The sequence below is a fragment of the Lipophrys pholis genome (genome assembly GCF_963383615.2).
Source record: "Lipophrys pholis genome assembly, contig: SCAFFOLD_28, whole genome shotgun sequence".
NCBI lineage: Eukaryota > Metazoa > Chordata > Actinopteri > Blenniiformes > Blenniidae > Lipophrys > Lipophrys pholis.
Genome location: NW_028292088.1, coordinates 80,586 through 95,891, shown reverse-complemented (window position 1 = coordinate 95,891; position 15,306 = coordinate 80,586). Strand labels below are relative to the sequence as shown.

Genomic DNA, 15,306 nt, shown 5'->3' with positions numbered 1-15,306 from the left:
AGGCCTGATACTCGGAGGCCTGATACTCGGAGGCCTGATACTCGGAGGCCTGATGACGGAGGCCTGATACTCGGAGGCCTGATGCTCGGAGGCCTGATAGACGGAGGCCTGATACTCGGAGGCCTGATGCTCGGAGGCCTGATAGACGGAGGCCTGATGACGGAGGCCTGGTGACGGAGGCCTGGCAGCAGGCGGAACCCAGCAGACACACACAGAGGATGCAGGCGGCCACAGCAGGCGGCCACAGCAGTTGTTACAATCCTAGAGCTACACTCTTTAGAGCGCCGCCCTTCGCCAACACCGTCGAGTTAGCTTCACTAGCATGATAGCCGTTAGCTCATGTTGATGCTAACAAGGTAGGTCAGGTAGCTACATGGACTAAATAGTTGGTGTATATATATATATATATATATATATATATACACCAACTATTATATATATATATCTACCCCTCTGTTACTGACAAAAAGCCACAATGCTCACAGAAATAACTTGAATGTGACAAAAGTACTAATTGATTTTCATTCCATAGAACTTTTATCTGACTTTGCTTTTGAATTGTGGTTCAACAGAATTATGATAAAAACAAAGTCATTGTCATGAACAGAGGGGCACCAACTATTCTGTCCACGTGTGGACATCACTGTGAAACACTGAGCAGGGAGCGTCTCCATGGCAACAGACCCTGATCTCCATGAGGTGCCTCTCTCATCCACTTTGGATGGGAACCTTTTTCACAGATTTCTGGAATTTATTCAGAAACTTAGCCGTTAACGTCCCAGAATTGATAATTGATTGGTCCCTGGATGACGAGAAATCATCCCTGAGTAGTTTCTGCCAAAAGGTGGGAAAATACATGCATACCAATAAATAAAGAACTAAATCTATTAATAAATACACACCAGCAGCCACAAATAGTACCTTCCTTCACAAATTTCAATGAAGTTAACAATACAACCCCCCCGCCCCACCCCACCCCCCACCCCCCCACCCCCAGACACACACACACACACAGAGGATGTAGCTGTTCCTCGTTGCATGCTCTGTCTGCTCACTGAGCAGTCAGAGGGTCTGGAGTGAGGCTCTGCAGACCCCCTGTGTGTGTGTGTGTGTGTGTGTGTGTGTGTGTGTGTGTGTGTGTGTGTGTGTGTGTGTGTGTGTGTGTGTGTGTGTGTGTGTGAGAGAGTGTGTGTGTGTGTGTGTGTGTGTGTGTGTGTGTGTGTGTGTGTGTGTGTGTGTGTGTGTGTGTGTGTGTGTGTGTGTGTGTGTGTGTGTGTGTGTGTGTGTGTGTGTGTGTGTGTGTGTGTGTGTGTGTGTGTGTGTGTGTGTGTGTGTGTGTGTGTGTGTGTGTGTGTGTGTGTGTGTGTGTGTGTGTGTGTGTGTGTGTGTGTGTGTTGATGTGCTGCCCCTCACTAATCATGGGCGCCTGCCTGCTCCCTTCTCTTCTGAGGCTTACAATATCTTGTGGAAAAACAAACGTGTGCAGGTAAGGAAGATAACTTCCCCTACTTTGCCCCCCTGCCCCCCATGCCCCCCCCCCCCCCCCCCCCCCCCCCCCCAGCCTGTAAATGGGGCGTGATGACAAACATGACATGAGCTGCCTTTCTTTAAGACCAGTGAAGATCAGAACCCACCCGGCTCACTGCAACACATCTTTGCTTGTTTGTGCTCCATTAGTATGAATATTTCTTTTAATTCTCAGTTGGTTTTCACACTCATTTCCTGGGTTCCTGGGTTCCTGGGTTCCTGTGTTCCTGGGTTCCTGTGTTCCTGGGTTCCTGGGTTCCTGTGTTCCTGGGTTCCTGGGTTCTTGGGTTCCTGGGTTCTTGGGTTCCTGGGTTCCTGGGTTCCTGGGTTCCTGTGTTCCTGGGTTCCTGTGTTCCTGGGTTCCTGTGTTCCTGGGTTCCTGGGTTCCTGGGTTCTTGGGTTCCTGGGTTCCTGGGTTCCTGTGTTCCTGGGTTCTTGGGTTCCTGGGTTCTTGGGTTCCTGGGTTCCTGGGTTCCTGTGTTCCTGGGTTCTTGGGTTCCTGTGTTCCTGGGTTCTTGGGTTCTTGGGTTCCTGGGTTCCTGTGTTCCTGGGTTCTTGGGTTCCTGGGTTCCTGGGTTCTTGGGTTCCTGGGTTCCTGGGTTCCTGTGTTCCTGTGTTCCATGCCAGTCTCTCAGCATGTCTGGGTCGCTCTGTTTACAGTCTCATAGAGTTCTAGACCTAACCGCTCCCTGGTTCTGATTGTTCTGTACTTGCTTGCATGTAGAAATGTCTTTCTCCTGTTTTCTGAAATGACGTGTTGGTTTAGGGATCCGAGTTCCTCGAAGGCCGTGATCACATACAATGTTTTCCTTTTTCTTTTCTTTAGTGGAGCAGCAGCTCACTTTTTACACCCTGTAGGATCATTTAGGATCTTCAGGTTCACCAGAACCTCTCACTTGTTGTTTATGGAGCTTTAGTGAAGTCTGGAGGCCAATCACAGGCCTCGCTTACCTGGAGGAAAAGATTCTTCAAATCCTGGTCCCATCGGGTCCATTCAGAACCAGAGGACTGCGTCCCCTCCATCCTTCTTAACAGAGTGCGTCAACACACAGGTTCTGACCGGGTCCATTCAGAACCAGAGGACTGCGTCCCCTCCATCCTTCTTAACAGAGTGCGTCAACACACAGGTTCTGACCCGGTCCATTCAGAACCAGAGGACTGGTTCCCCTCCATCCTTCTTAACAGAGTGCGTCAACACACAGGTTCTGACCCGGTCCATTCAGAACCAGAGGACTGGTTCCCCTCCATCCTTCTTAACAGAGTGCGTCAACACACAGGTTCTGACCCGGTCCATTCAGAACCAGAGGTCTGGGTCCCCTCCATCCTTCTGAACAGAGTGCGTCAACACGCTGGTTCTGACCCGGTCCATTCCCATCCCTGTTTAAAGAAAAGTGAGTGTGGTTTCCTGATCAGACTCTGGACCAGCAGAGTCATCGTCAGTACCTCCTGCTGAATCTGGACCAGGATCATGTCACAGAGCATTATGGGATGGATCCACTTTATTCAGTCGTTCTAGAAACAGGACAGGATCTCCGTTTCAAACGATTCACCACCTGAATGAAGCTGCGTTTGATTCAAGGAAGTCTGGTTTTATATTTTAAGGTTAAAGAGCAGGTAGAGGATCAGAATACACACATTCCATGTCAGGAGGGCAGTACGACCCGTTTGGAAACTCCATCACCCCCAGAGCCTCAATGGGGTCATCAATGTGTTGAGCACATCCATGTGTTGAGCACATCCATGTGTTGAGCACATCCATGTGTTGAGCACATCCATGTGTTGAGCACATCAATGTGTTGAGCACATCAATGTGTTGAGCACATCCATGTGTTGAGCACATCCATGTGTTGAGCACATCCATGTGTTGAGCACATCCATGTGTTGAGCACATCCATGTGTTGAGCACATCCATGTGTTGAGCACATCCATGTGTTGAGCACATCCATGTGTTGAGCACATCCATGTGTTGAGCACATCCATGTGTTGAGCACATCCATGTGTTGAGCACATCCATGTGTTGAGCACATCAATGTGTTGAGCACATCCATGTGTTGAGCACATCCATGTGTTGAGCACATTGATGTCAGCCCCTCCCCTCTTAGAAGAAGAGTGTTTAGACGTGTTAAAAGTGAGACATCCTGTGTGATGGTGGCCTTCTTGAGGGACCAGAGCCCAGCAGAGGTTGGACGGTCTCACCCAGTCTGCCGTCGTGTCCTCTCCTCTCCTCCAGTTGAAGATGCGAGCAGGAGGAATGAGCGAGTCGTCCAAGTGGAAGAAGCAGAAACGCTCTCCCAGGCCTCTCCGTCACCTGGTTCGAAGTCCCTCTGGTCAGATGGAGCCGAGCCAGCCCAGCACTCTGAGCAACAACAACCTGTCAGGTGAGGGGGGGACGGGGGGACGGGGGGGTCTGCTGTCTCTGGCTTTGTCTTACTGACACCATGTGAAATGATGTTCTGGATGTAGGTGGAGTCCCGTTCATAGAGCAGGGCCTCTCCAGCCTTCCTGCCTCTGACAGTGCCAGCTCCTCCATCTCCAGTCCCACCACAGACAGTGGTCTGGACACTTGTTCCAAAGCCACGTCCAGGGAAGACCTGTCAGACCTGGAACAGTGCAGCTCCTCTGCAACCACGCTGCCTGGGCCTGAGGCCCCTGCTGTGGACGTCCAGGTAGTCTGTCTCTACACGTCCTGTTAGAGTAACTAGATGTCCAGCTAGTCTTCCTCCACACGTCCTGTTAGAGTAACTAGATGTCCAGCTAGTCTTCCTCCACACGTCCTGTTAGAGTAACTAGATGTCCAGCTAGTCTGTCTCCACACGTCCTGTTAGAGTAACTTCCTCCACATGTCCTGTTAGAGTAACTAGATGTCCAGGTAGTCTTCCTCCACACGTCTTGTTAGAGTAACTAGATGTCCAGGTAGTCTGTCTCTACACGTCCTGTTAGAGTAACTAGATGTCCAGGTAGTCTTCCTCCACACGTCTTGTTAGAGTAACTAGATGTCCAGGTAGTCTTCCTCCACACGTCCTGTTAGAGTAACTAGATGTCCAGGTAGTCTTCCTCCACACGTCCTGTTAGAGTAACTAGATGTCCAGGTAGTCTGTCTCTACACGTCCTGTTAGAGTAACTAGATGTACGGGTAGTCTTCCTCCACACGTCCTGTTAGAGTAACTAGATGTCCAGGTAGTCTTCCTCCACACGTCCTGTTAGAGTAACTAGATGTCCAGGTAGTCTTCCTCCACACGTCCTGTTAGAGTAACTAGATGTCCAGGTAGTCTGTCTCTACACGTCCTGTTAGAGTAACTAGATGTCCGGGTAGTCTGTCTCTACACGTCCTGTTAGAGTAACTAGATGTCCAGGTAGTCTTCCTCCACACGTCCTGTTAGAGTAACTAGATGTCCAGGTAGTCTTCCTCCACACGTCCTGTTAGAGTAACTAGATGTCCAGGTAGTCTTCCTCCACACGTCCTGTTAGAGTAACTAGATGTCCAGGTAGTCTTCCTCCACACGTCCTGTTAGAGTAACTAGATGTCCAGGTAGTCTGTCTCTACACGTCCTGTTAGAGTAACTAGATGTACGGGTAGTCTTCCTCCACACGTCCTGTTAGAGTAACTAGATGTCCAGGTAGTCTTCCTCCACACGTCCTGTTAGAGTAACTAGATGTCCAGGTAGTCTTCCTCCACACGTCCTGTTAGAGTAACTAGATGTCCAGGTAGTCTGTCTCTACACGTCCTGTTAGAGTAACTAGATGTCCGGGTAGTCTGTCTCTACACGTCCTGTTAGAGTAACTAGATGTCCAGGTAGTCTTCCTCCACACGTCCTGTTAGAGTAACTAGATGTCCAGGTAGTCTTCCTCCACACGTCCTGTTAGAGTAACTAGATGTCCAGGTAGTCTTCCTCCACACGTCCTGTTAGAGTAACTAGATGTCCAGGTAGTCTTCCTCCACACGTCCTGTTAGAGTAACTAGATGTCCAGGTAGTCTGTCTCTACACGTCCTGTTAGAGTAACTAGATGTACGGGTAGTGTTCCTCCACACGTCCTGTTAGAGTAACTACATGTACGGGTAGTCTTCCTCCTAGTTAGTGCAGTCTGTGGGCAGTCTGTAGACCTTCACCTGGCCTTTCTGTTTGAAACCAGTGTGAAGTCCGACAGTCGGCGTCAGTGGAATCCATCCCAGAGGTCCTGGAGGACAAGGAGTCCATCCCCGAGCAGTCAGACAGCTCTTCAGTCCACGACATGGACTACGTCAACCCACGAGGAGTTCGATTCACACAGTCCACACAGAGAGACGGTATTCTTTTCTCCATGCGCTCAGCTCTGTCATGTTTAACCATGAGTCTGATGTGGCGCTGCTGGCGCTGCCGGCGCTGCTGGCTCCGTGGGTTGGGCTGATTGTTGCAGGGTTGTTGCAGGGTTGGGCTGATTGTTGCAGGGTTGGGCTGATTGTTGCAGGGTTGTTGCAGGGTTGGGCTGATTGTTACAGGGTTGGGCTGATTGTTGCAGGGTTGGGCTGATTGTTGCAGGGTTGGGCTGATTGTTGCAGGGTTGGGCTGATTGTTAGGTTTGGGCTGATTGTTGCAGGGTTGGGCTGATTGTTGCAGGGTTGGGCTGATTGTTGCAGGGTTGGGCTGGTTGTTGCAGGGTTGTTGCAGGGTTGGGCTGATTGTTGCAGGGTTGGGCTGATTGTTGCAGGGTTGGGCTGATTGTTGCAGGGTTGTTGCAGGGTTGGGCTGATTGTTGCAGGGTTGGGCTGATTGTTGCAGGGTTGGGCTGATTGTTGCAGGGTTGGGCTGATTGTTGCAGGGTTGTTGCAGGGTTGGGCTGATTGTTGCAGGGTTGGGCTGATTGTTGCAGGGTTGTTGCAGGGTTGGGCTGATTGTTGCAGGGTTGGGCTGGTTGTTGCAGGGTTGTTGCAGGGTTGGGCTGATTGTTGCAGGGTTGGGCTGATTGTTGCAGGGTTGGGCTGATTGTTGCAGGGTTGGGCTGATTGTTGCAGGGTTGGGCTGATTGTTGCAGGGTTGGGCTGATTGTTGCAGGGTTGGGCTGATTGTTGCAGGGTTGTTGCAGGGTTGGGCTGATTGTTGCAGGGTTGGGCTGATTGTTGCAGGGTTGGGCTGATTGTTGCAGGGTTGGGCTGGTTGTTGCAGGGTTGTTGCAGGGTTGGGCTGATTGTTGCAGGGTTGGGCTGATTGTTGCAGGGTTGGGCTGATTGTTGCAGGGTTGGGCTGATTGTTGCAGGGTTGGGTGTCTCAGGTTGAACTGTGTGTGCTGTCTTGGTTTCCTGTGTGTAGGAGCCTCACTCATTCCTTATGGCCTGCCCTGTCTACGGGAACTCTTCCGCTTCCTCATCTCTCTGACCAATCCCCATGACCGCCACAACACGGACGCCATGATGCACATGGGCCTGCAGCTGCTGACCGTGGCCCTGGAGGCGGCACACATCGCTAACTACCAGTCTTTACTGGTGCTGGTCAAAGACGAGCTGTGTCGGCACCTTTTCCAGGTAAGGAGAACTGGTGTTCTGCAGCAGTGCCTCAAAAGATCACTGAAGATAATTCACTCAACGTTTCATTAAAGTTGTCGGGAATCTGGACGACCAAATCTTCTGTTTTGATTTGATTCTGCTAAATTTGATGAGTTACATTTCCAAACATGGTTAAATGCAGATGAGGTTCTACTTGAGGTGTGGGAGAATATATTGAGATAGTTTTGAATGTGTACAGAAGGAGAGGGATTTAGTAAGTAGTACTTCTTCCTGCAGTCTGAAACCTGACCAGACTCGGCAGATCTGTTCTGAACCCCCTTTCTCTGTGTTGCAGCTGCTGAATGTGGACCGGATGAACCTGTATGCTTCCTCCATACGAGTCTGCTTCCTGCTCTTTGAGAGCATGAGAGCCCACCTGAAGTTCCAGCTGGAGGTAACGAGCTTCACTGTGTGCAGTGAAGACCAACCTGTCCACCATGGTTAACCTGGGGGCTTCCTTTCAGATGTACCTGAAAAAGCTGATGGACATCATCACGTCGGAGAACATGAAGATGCCCTATGAGATGAAGGAGATGGCCCTGGAGGCGCTGGTGCAGCTGTGGAGGATCCCCAGCTTCGTCACTGAGCTCTACATCAACTACGACTGTGACTTCTACTGTTCCAACCTGTTTGAAGATCTCACCAAGCTCCTGTCCAAGGTAACCATGTAGAACACTCTCCATCTCCTCTCAGTCATCTCCCAACATCCAGTAACCTCCTAACCCACTCGCTTCTACTCTACTGTTTCTACTTGTGGTTTACTGTCTGAGCTGAGCGGCAAACTGCTGGAGACGTGTTGACATGTTGACCAAGTCTTCCACTGAGAGATGAGTGCCAGAGGACTCGTCTCTCAGTGGAGGACTCGTCTTCCACTGAGAGACGAGTCCTCTGGGAAAATGGCCGCTGTGCACAACATTAACTGGACAAAAGAAAGAAAGACGAGCAGTAGAGTCACGGCAGAGCAGCAGTAGAGTCACTGCAGAGGAGGAGCAGTCGAGTCTCTACAGGGGAGCAGTAGAGTCACTACAGAGGAGGAGCAGTAGAGTCTCTACAGGGGAGCAGTAGAGTCACTACAGAGGAGCAGTATAGTCTCTACAGGGGAGCAGTAGAGTCACTACAGAGGAGGAGCAGTAGAGTCACTACAGAGGAGCAGTATAGTCTCTACAGGGGAGCAGTAGAGTCACTACAGAGGAGCAGTATAGTCTCTATAGGGGAGCAGTAGAGTCACTACAGAGGAGGAGCAGTAAAGTCACTACAGAGGAGCAGTAGGGTCTCTACAGAGGAGGAGTAGAGTCTCTACAGGGGAGCAGTCGAGTCACTGCAGAGGAGCAGTAGAGTCTCTACAGGGGAGCAGTAGAGTCACTACAGAGGAGGAGCAGTAGAGTCACTACAGAGGAGCAGTATAGTCTCTACAGGGGAGCAGTAGAGTCACTACAGAGGAGCAGTATAGTCTCTACAGGGGAGCAGTAGAGTCACTACAGAGGAGGAGCAGTAGAGTCTCTACAGAGGAGGAGCAGTAGAGTCACTGCAGAGGAGCAGTAGAGTCACTACAGAGGAGGAGCAGTAGAGTCACTACAGAGGAGGAGCAGTCGAGTCACTACAGAGGAGCAGTCGAGTCACTGCAGAGGAGGAGCAGTCGAGTCACTGCAGAGGAGGAGCAGTCGAGTCACTACAGAGGAGGAGCAATAGAGTCACTACAGAGGAGGAGCAGGAGAGTCACTACAGAGGAGCAGGAGAGTCACTACAGAGGAGGAGCAGGAGCGTCTCTACAGGGGAGCAGTAGAGTCACTACAGAGGAGCAGTAGAGTCACTACAGAGGAGGAGCAGTCGAGTCACTACAGAGGAGCATTAGAGTCACTACAGAGGAGGAGCAGTCGAGTCACTACAGAGGAGGAGCAGGAGCGTCTCTACAGGGGAGCAGTAGAGTCACTACAGAGGAGGAGCATTAGAGTCACTACAGAGGAGGAGCAGTCGAGTCACTACAGAGGAGCAGTAGAGTCTCTACAGAGGAGGAGCAGTCGAGTCACTGCAGAGGAGCAGTAGAGTCACTACAGAGGAGGAGCAGTCGAGTCACTACAGAGGAGCAGTAGAGTCACTGCAGAGGAGGAGCAGTCGAGTCACTGCAGAGGAGGAGCAGTAGAGTCACTACAGAGGAGGAGCAGTCGAGTCACTACAGAGGAGCAGTAGAGTCTCTACAGAGGAGGAGCAGTCGAGTCACTACAGAGGAGCAGTAGAGTCTCTACAGAGGAGGAGCAGTCGAGTCACTGCAGAGGAGGAGCAGTAGAGTCACTACAGAGGAGCAGTAGAGTCACTGCAGAGGAGGAGCAGTAGAGTCACTACAGAGGAGGAGCAGTCGAGTCACTACAGAGGAGCAGTAGAGTCTCTACAGAGGAGGAGCAGTAGAGTCACTACAGAGGAGGAGCAGTAGAGTCACTACAGAGGAGGAGCAGTCGAGTCACTACAGAGGAGCAGTAGAGTCACTGCAGAGGAGGAGCAGTAGAGTCACTACAGAGGAGGAGCAGTCGAGTCACTACAGAGGAGCAGTAGAGTCTCTACAGAGGAGGAGCAGTAGAGTCACTACAGAGGAGGAGCAGTCGAGTCACTACAGAGGAGCAGTAGAGTCACTACAGAGGAGGAGCAGTAGAGTCACTACAGAGGAGCAGTAGAGTCACTGCAGAGGAGGAGCAGTCGAGTCACTACAGAGGAGCAGTAGAGTCACTGCAGAGGAGGAGCAGTAGAGTCACTGCAGAGGAGGAGCAGTAGAGTCACTGCAGAGGAGGAGCAGTAGAGTCACTACAGAGGAGCAGTAGAGTCACTACAGAGGAGGAGCAGTAGAGTCACTACAGAGGAGGAGCAGTCGAGTCACTACAGAGGAGCAGTAGAGTCACTGCAGAGGAGGAGCAGTCGAGTCACTACACTGGAGTGCCAGTCCAGCTTGTTCTGACCGCTCCGACACCGAGGTTCTGGAGTGCCAGTCCAGCTTGTTCTGACCGCTCCGACACCGAGGTTCTGGAGTGCCAGTCCAGCTTGTTCTGACCGCTCCGACACCGAGGTTCTGGAGTACCAGTCCAGCTTGTTCTGACCACTCTGACACCGAGGTTCTGGAGTGCCAGTCCAGCTTGTTCTGACCGCTCCGACACCGAGGTTCTGGAGTGCCAGTCCAGCTTGTTCTGACCACTCCGACACCGAGGTTCTGGAGTGCCAGTCCAGCTTGTTCTGACCACTCCGACACCGAGGTTCTGGAGTGCCAGTCCAGCTTGTTCTGACCGCTCCGACACCGAGGTTCTGGAGTGCCAGTCCAGCTTGTTCTGACCACTCTTACACCGAGGTTCTGGAGTACCAGTCCAGCTTGTTCTGACCGCTCTGACACCGAGGTTCTGGAGTGCCAGTCCAGCTTGTTCTGACCACTCTGACACCGAGGTTCTGGAGTGCCAGTCCAGCTTGTTCTGACCACTCTTACACCGAGGTTCTACTCCTGGCACGTATTGAACTGACTGTAGTTATTTTAAAGGAAAATAACCAGAACTGAGGCAGAACATCTTTCAGGTGTTCCAGCACATTGGAGCTCAATGTTACAATCCAAGCAGAGTTATTGATCAAAACTGTTTATGATTGTTGAAGGCGTGTTCAGGTTTTGTGAGCCAATCCTGAGTTCAGGTAAGCTTTTTCTAATGTTCTTGAAGACAAAGAAATGCCTGGATTTTTGGATCAGAATGTTTCTTCCAGGTCAGACTGTTTGAAGCTCCTTCCCTGGGATTCTCCCAGACTTTGAGAGCGACGTTCCCGCTGCTGGCTCAGCAGATCGATCCTGATTAGTTGTTGGGTGTTCCTCAGAATGCCTTCCCGGTGTCGGGGCAGCTGTACACCACCCACCTGCTGTCCCTGGAGGCCCTGCTGACTGTCATCGACGGCACTGAAGCCCACTGCCAGGCCAAAGTCCTGACCAGCTCTGCTCAGCAGGACCAGGTCCAGCACCCCCTGCTGGCAGAGGCAGAATCTGCAAGCAATGTCCCAGCAGATGCTGCAGCAGGTAAACTGGCTTTCCCTCCCCACCATCATTTCTGTTGTTTGATCCTCTTCATCTTCCTCCCAACAGTCACACTCTGGGCTGCTGATGCTGCCACGGTGGAGCTGTTAAGTGGCTTCAGTTTATTCCAGCGGTGTTAAAACAGGAGCCGCTCGATTTGACCAGCAAATGATGAAGAACCAGAGCTGAACTTGTGTCCCAGCTAATCAGGACCTCCTCAGAATGAACCATCAGATCCTTGTGGGGCTTTTCAAGGCATTTTGCATGTAGAGATTGAGTTCTTGTTTGGAACTAAAGATTGAGTGAAGTGAATGCATGAAAAGCAAAACCAATCCTCAGAGTAAGAACTGTAGAACTGCACTCCACACCGGGCTGTGCCCCACCGTTTAAGACAGGAGATTGTCGTGTGTGAGGAAGACGTGTGTGTGTTGGAGATATGATCTAGTGTCATTATGATCACTGATGCAGTGACTCACCTGTTGTTCAGGCACCTGCTAAGGTGGGACTCATTGACTGTTAATCATTACCTATTACAAGTCTGAACCTTGGTTTGTTTTGTCCTCTGTAGATCTGAACACACCTGGAAGTACCAACGGTCCGAGTCCTCCACAGGCTGAAGGTGCTCCAGTGTCTCCTCCGACCAGTGGACACCTGATGGCAGAGAAGATGAGGCTGGGCCGACAGGACCAAGGAGACAACGACACTGGTGACCATTCACCATTTTCTCTGCAGTCCTTTTCATCTGGTTCAGAGCTAATGCTTCTTTCTTCTTCTTCTTCTTCTTCTTCTTCCAGCTGAAAAGAGAACTCCTAAAAAGCCTCAGCGTTTCTCCTCCTACCTGCCAGAGTCACAGGAGCTGATGGAAATCTGGACCAAGAAGAAGGTAAGCTCTCCTGAGTGAAGGATGTGACCTCCTCTGCACCTCCTCTGCACCTCCTCACACTGCTGTGCTGCTCCTGTGAACAGCTGCTGATCACAGGCACCGAGCAGTTCAACCAGAAGCCCAAGAAGGGGATCCAGTTCCTGCAGGAGAAAGGCCTCCTCACTAACCCCATCGACAACAACCAGGTGGCCCAGTGGCTCCGGGAAAACCCCCGTCTGGACAAGAAGATGATCGGAGAGTACATCAGTGATCGCAAGCACATGGAGCTTCTGGACTGCTTCGTCAAGTGAGTACTGTCGCAGCACTTTGTGTTTTAAAGCTGTCTTATTGTAGCGCCAACATTTTAGTGTCTCTTCAAAAACATTTAGTTTAGAGGTCTGAAACACGGGACGATGTCGTGTTTCTTTATTCATGCAACAGATTCAATGTCTGTCCTGCTTTCTCTCATGTAATACAGTGATCATCTGGAACGCTCCCTCCAAGCTTTTTAGGTTGCACCTCCTCCAGGCTGCGTGTTGCAGCAGCTCTGATGAAGTGTGTGTTGTGTTGCAGCACATTTGGCTTCCAGGGCCTTCGGATCGACGAGGCCCTGCGTCTGTACCTGGAGGCCTTCAGGCTGCCTGGAGAAGCTCCGGTCATCCAGAGGCTCCTGGAAACCTTCACCGACAACTGGCATGTAAGGCTCATTGCTTCACTCCCAGAGTCACAGCGCAGCCTGACGTGTGTTCCTAAAGGCCATGCTTCCTGCTCAGGGCCACATTAGCAGCTGCTTGGTGTTGGACCCTGAACCATTGAGTCCACCGCACACCACTCACATGCACCACCAGGGCTTTAAATCACTGAACCTGGACCGGCGGTGGGCTTAAAGTTCACATCTCAGGAACATGCTGTAGTAATCCTTTATTTCAGAGTAGAAAGTAGTAGAAGTGACACAGTGGTAAAGGGTCAGCACTGTGATACAAAACAGGTACAGCAGCAGATATATAGCACATCTGTCAATATTACCAAATCAACAGCCGCCAAAAATCATGTTTCCATGCACTGTAAAGTGATTCTCTGCAGGTCAACATGTTTCATCAGATGAATCCTGCTGCACTGGATCGTATTTCACTTCTGTGACGACAGTGTGATAACAGTGCAGTGATAGTGTGATAACAGCATAACAGTGCAGTGACAGTGTGGTAACAGTGCAGTAACAGCGTGATAACAGTGCAGTAACAGCGTGATAACAATACAGTGATAGTGTGATAACAGCATAACAGTGCAGTGACAGTGATAACAGTGCAGTGACAGTGTGGTAACAGTGCAGTGACAGTGTGGTAACAGTGCAGTGACAGTGTGGTAACAGTGCAGTGACAGTGTGGTAACAGTGGAGTAACAGCGTGATAACAGTGCAGTAACAGCGTGATAACAATACAGTGACAGTGTGATAACAATACAGTGACAGTGTGATAACAATACAGTGACAGTGTGATAACAGCGTGATAACAGTGCAGTGACAGCGTGATGACAGTGCAGTGACAGTGTCACAACAGCCTGATAACAGTGCAGTAACATGTGATAACAGTGCAGTGACAGTGTGATAACAGCATAATAACAGTGCAGTGACAACGTGATAACATTCCAGTGACAGTGCTAACAGTGCAGTGACAGTGTGATAACAGTGTCACAACAGCGTGATAACAGTGCAGTAACAGCGTGATAACAATACAGTGACCGTGTGATAACAGTGCAGTAACGGCGTGGTATCAGTGCAGTGACAGCGTGATGACAGTGCAGTGACAGTGTCACAACAGCGTGATAACAGTGCAGTAACATGTGATAACAGTGCAGTGACAGTGTGATAACAGCATAATAACAGTGCAGTGACAACGTGATAACATTCCAGTGACAGTGCTAACAGTGCAGTGACAGTGTGATAACAGTGCAGTGACCGTGTGATAACAGTGCAGTGACAGTGTGATAACAGTGCATCGACAGTGTGATAACAGTGCCGTGACAGTGTGATAACAGTGTGATATGTCCTGTGTGTCTTGCAGAAAGTGAACGGTTCTCCCTTCCTGACCACTGATGCAGGCTTTGCGTTGGCCTACGCTGTCATAATGCTGAACACCGACCAACATAACCACAATGTCCGCAAGCAGAACATCCCCATGACTGTGGAGGTGAGTACACACACACACACACACACACACACACACACACACACACACACACACACACACACACACACACACACACACACACACACACAGGGGGTCTGTATGACAGGAAGTCTGTGAAATTTATTTATTTATTTATTCATTTATTTATTTATTTATTTTTTGTTCCCAATTCAAACATCTTGTTCACTATTCACCACAGTATGGAGAGAAGTACAGCAGGTTACAGTGCAACTACAGATGTGAATTAATGCAGCAGGTGTGTTACATGAACAATAGCATGTACTTTACAGTACATAAAAGATTACCTTATTACAAAGAAAACATTAAGTAAGAAAGAAAGGAAGAGACAGGAAAGAGCAAAAAAATAAGAAAAAAAGAAAATAATAAGTAAATAAACAGAATGAGACACCATGAGGTGAGTTGTGAATTGGTCTGGCTCATGGACTAGAGTCTCTGGTAGAGGCATGAGATCACCTTTCCACTATTTTTACCCAGTCTTGTATATAGGACTCTATTCCTGTGGGACGAACCACTTTATTCCTGTGCTTGTGTTTTAATAGATGGTGTCTTAATTGTAGGTATCTGAAAGAGTCTGGAGCTGGAAGGGAGAACTCATGTCGTAGTTGTTCAAAAGACTTGACGGTGTTTGTTTCACATAGTTGATGTACATTCTGAATCCCAAGTGAGGTCCATCTATTAAAACCTGCGTCGAGTTGGGCAGGTGGGTAATCCTTCAAAGAGCCAATACTCCTTATAGAGGAGAGGAGATTAGGTAGATTAAAAGTAGATTGTATTTCTTTCCAAATTTTCAAGGTGTGTCAGGTCCATACTCCCATTTTTAATGTCTTTAGGAGACAATCAAGGAAAGGTAGTACAGGTAGAGATTGTTGGCATTGGGATTGTTCAATATTTATCCACCGGGTATCTACAGAATGTCTGAGCCCTACCGTTAATGGTTCCTGCTGTGCTGCCCACTAATACAGTTTTAAGTTTGGCAGGGCCGAGCCACCCATCTTCTTGGGAAGTTGCAGGACTTTAAGTCTAATTCTGGGGTGTTTACCCTTCCAGATGAATCTAGTGAACAACCTGTCTAATTTATCAAAGGTGGATTTGGGTACTTCCAATGGGAGCATTTGAAATAGGTACAAGAGTCTCGGTAATACGTTCATTCGTTTGCTCTCGATGC

General features: G+C 49.8%; 1 protein-coding gene across 3 annotated transcripts in view; it reads left to right on the top strand.

Moving 5' to 3' along the window:
- Nucleotides 1-15,306, top strand: part of gbf1 (golgi brefeldin A resistant guanine nucleotide exchange factor 1) — a 142,566-nt gene that overhangs the window by 83,529 nt on the left and 43,731 nt on the right. For all 3 annotated transcript variants that reach the window (XM_080493904.1, XM_080493903.1, XM_080493902.1), the window contains 12 exons: nucleotides 3,758-3,905; nucleotides 3,991-4,193; nucleotides 5,659-5,812; nucleotides 6,813-7,024; nucleotides 7,341-7,439; nucleotides 7,510-7,704; nucleotides 10,880-11,075; nucleotides 11,641-11,778; nucleotides 11,867-11,955; nucleotides 12,039-12,241; nucleotides 12,508-12,631; nucleotides 13,995-14,120. In XM_080493904.1, coding sequence (XP_080350030.1) covers nucleotides 3,758-3,905; nucleotides 3,991-4,193; nucleotides 5,659-5,812; nucleotides 6,813-7,024; nucleotides 7,341-7,439; nucleotides 7,510-7,704; nucleotides 10,880-11,075; nucleotides 11,641-11,778; nucleotides 11,867-11,955; nucleotides 12,039-12,241; nucleotides 12,508-12,631; nucleotides 13,995-14,120 — 1,887 coding nt within the window. The remainder of the gene's footprint in view (nucleotides 1-3,757; nucleotides 3,906-3,990; nucleotides 4,194-5,658; nucleotides 5,813-6,812; nucleotides 7,025-7,340; nucleotides 7,440-7,509; nucleotides 7,705-10,879; nucleotides 11,076-11,640; nucleotides 11,779-11,866; nucleotides 11,956-12,038; nucleotides 12,242-12,507; nucleotides 12,632-13,994; nucleotides 14,121-15,306) is intronic.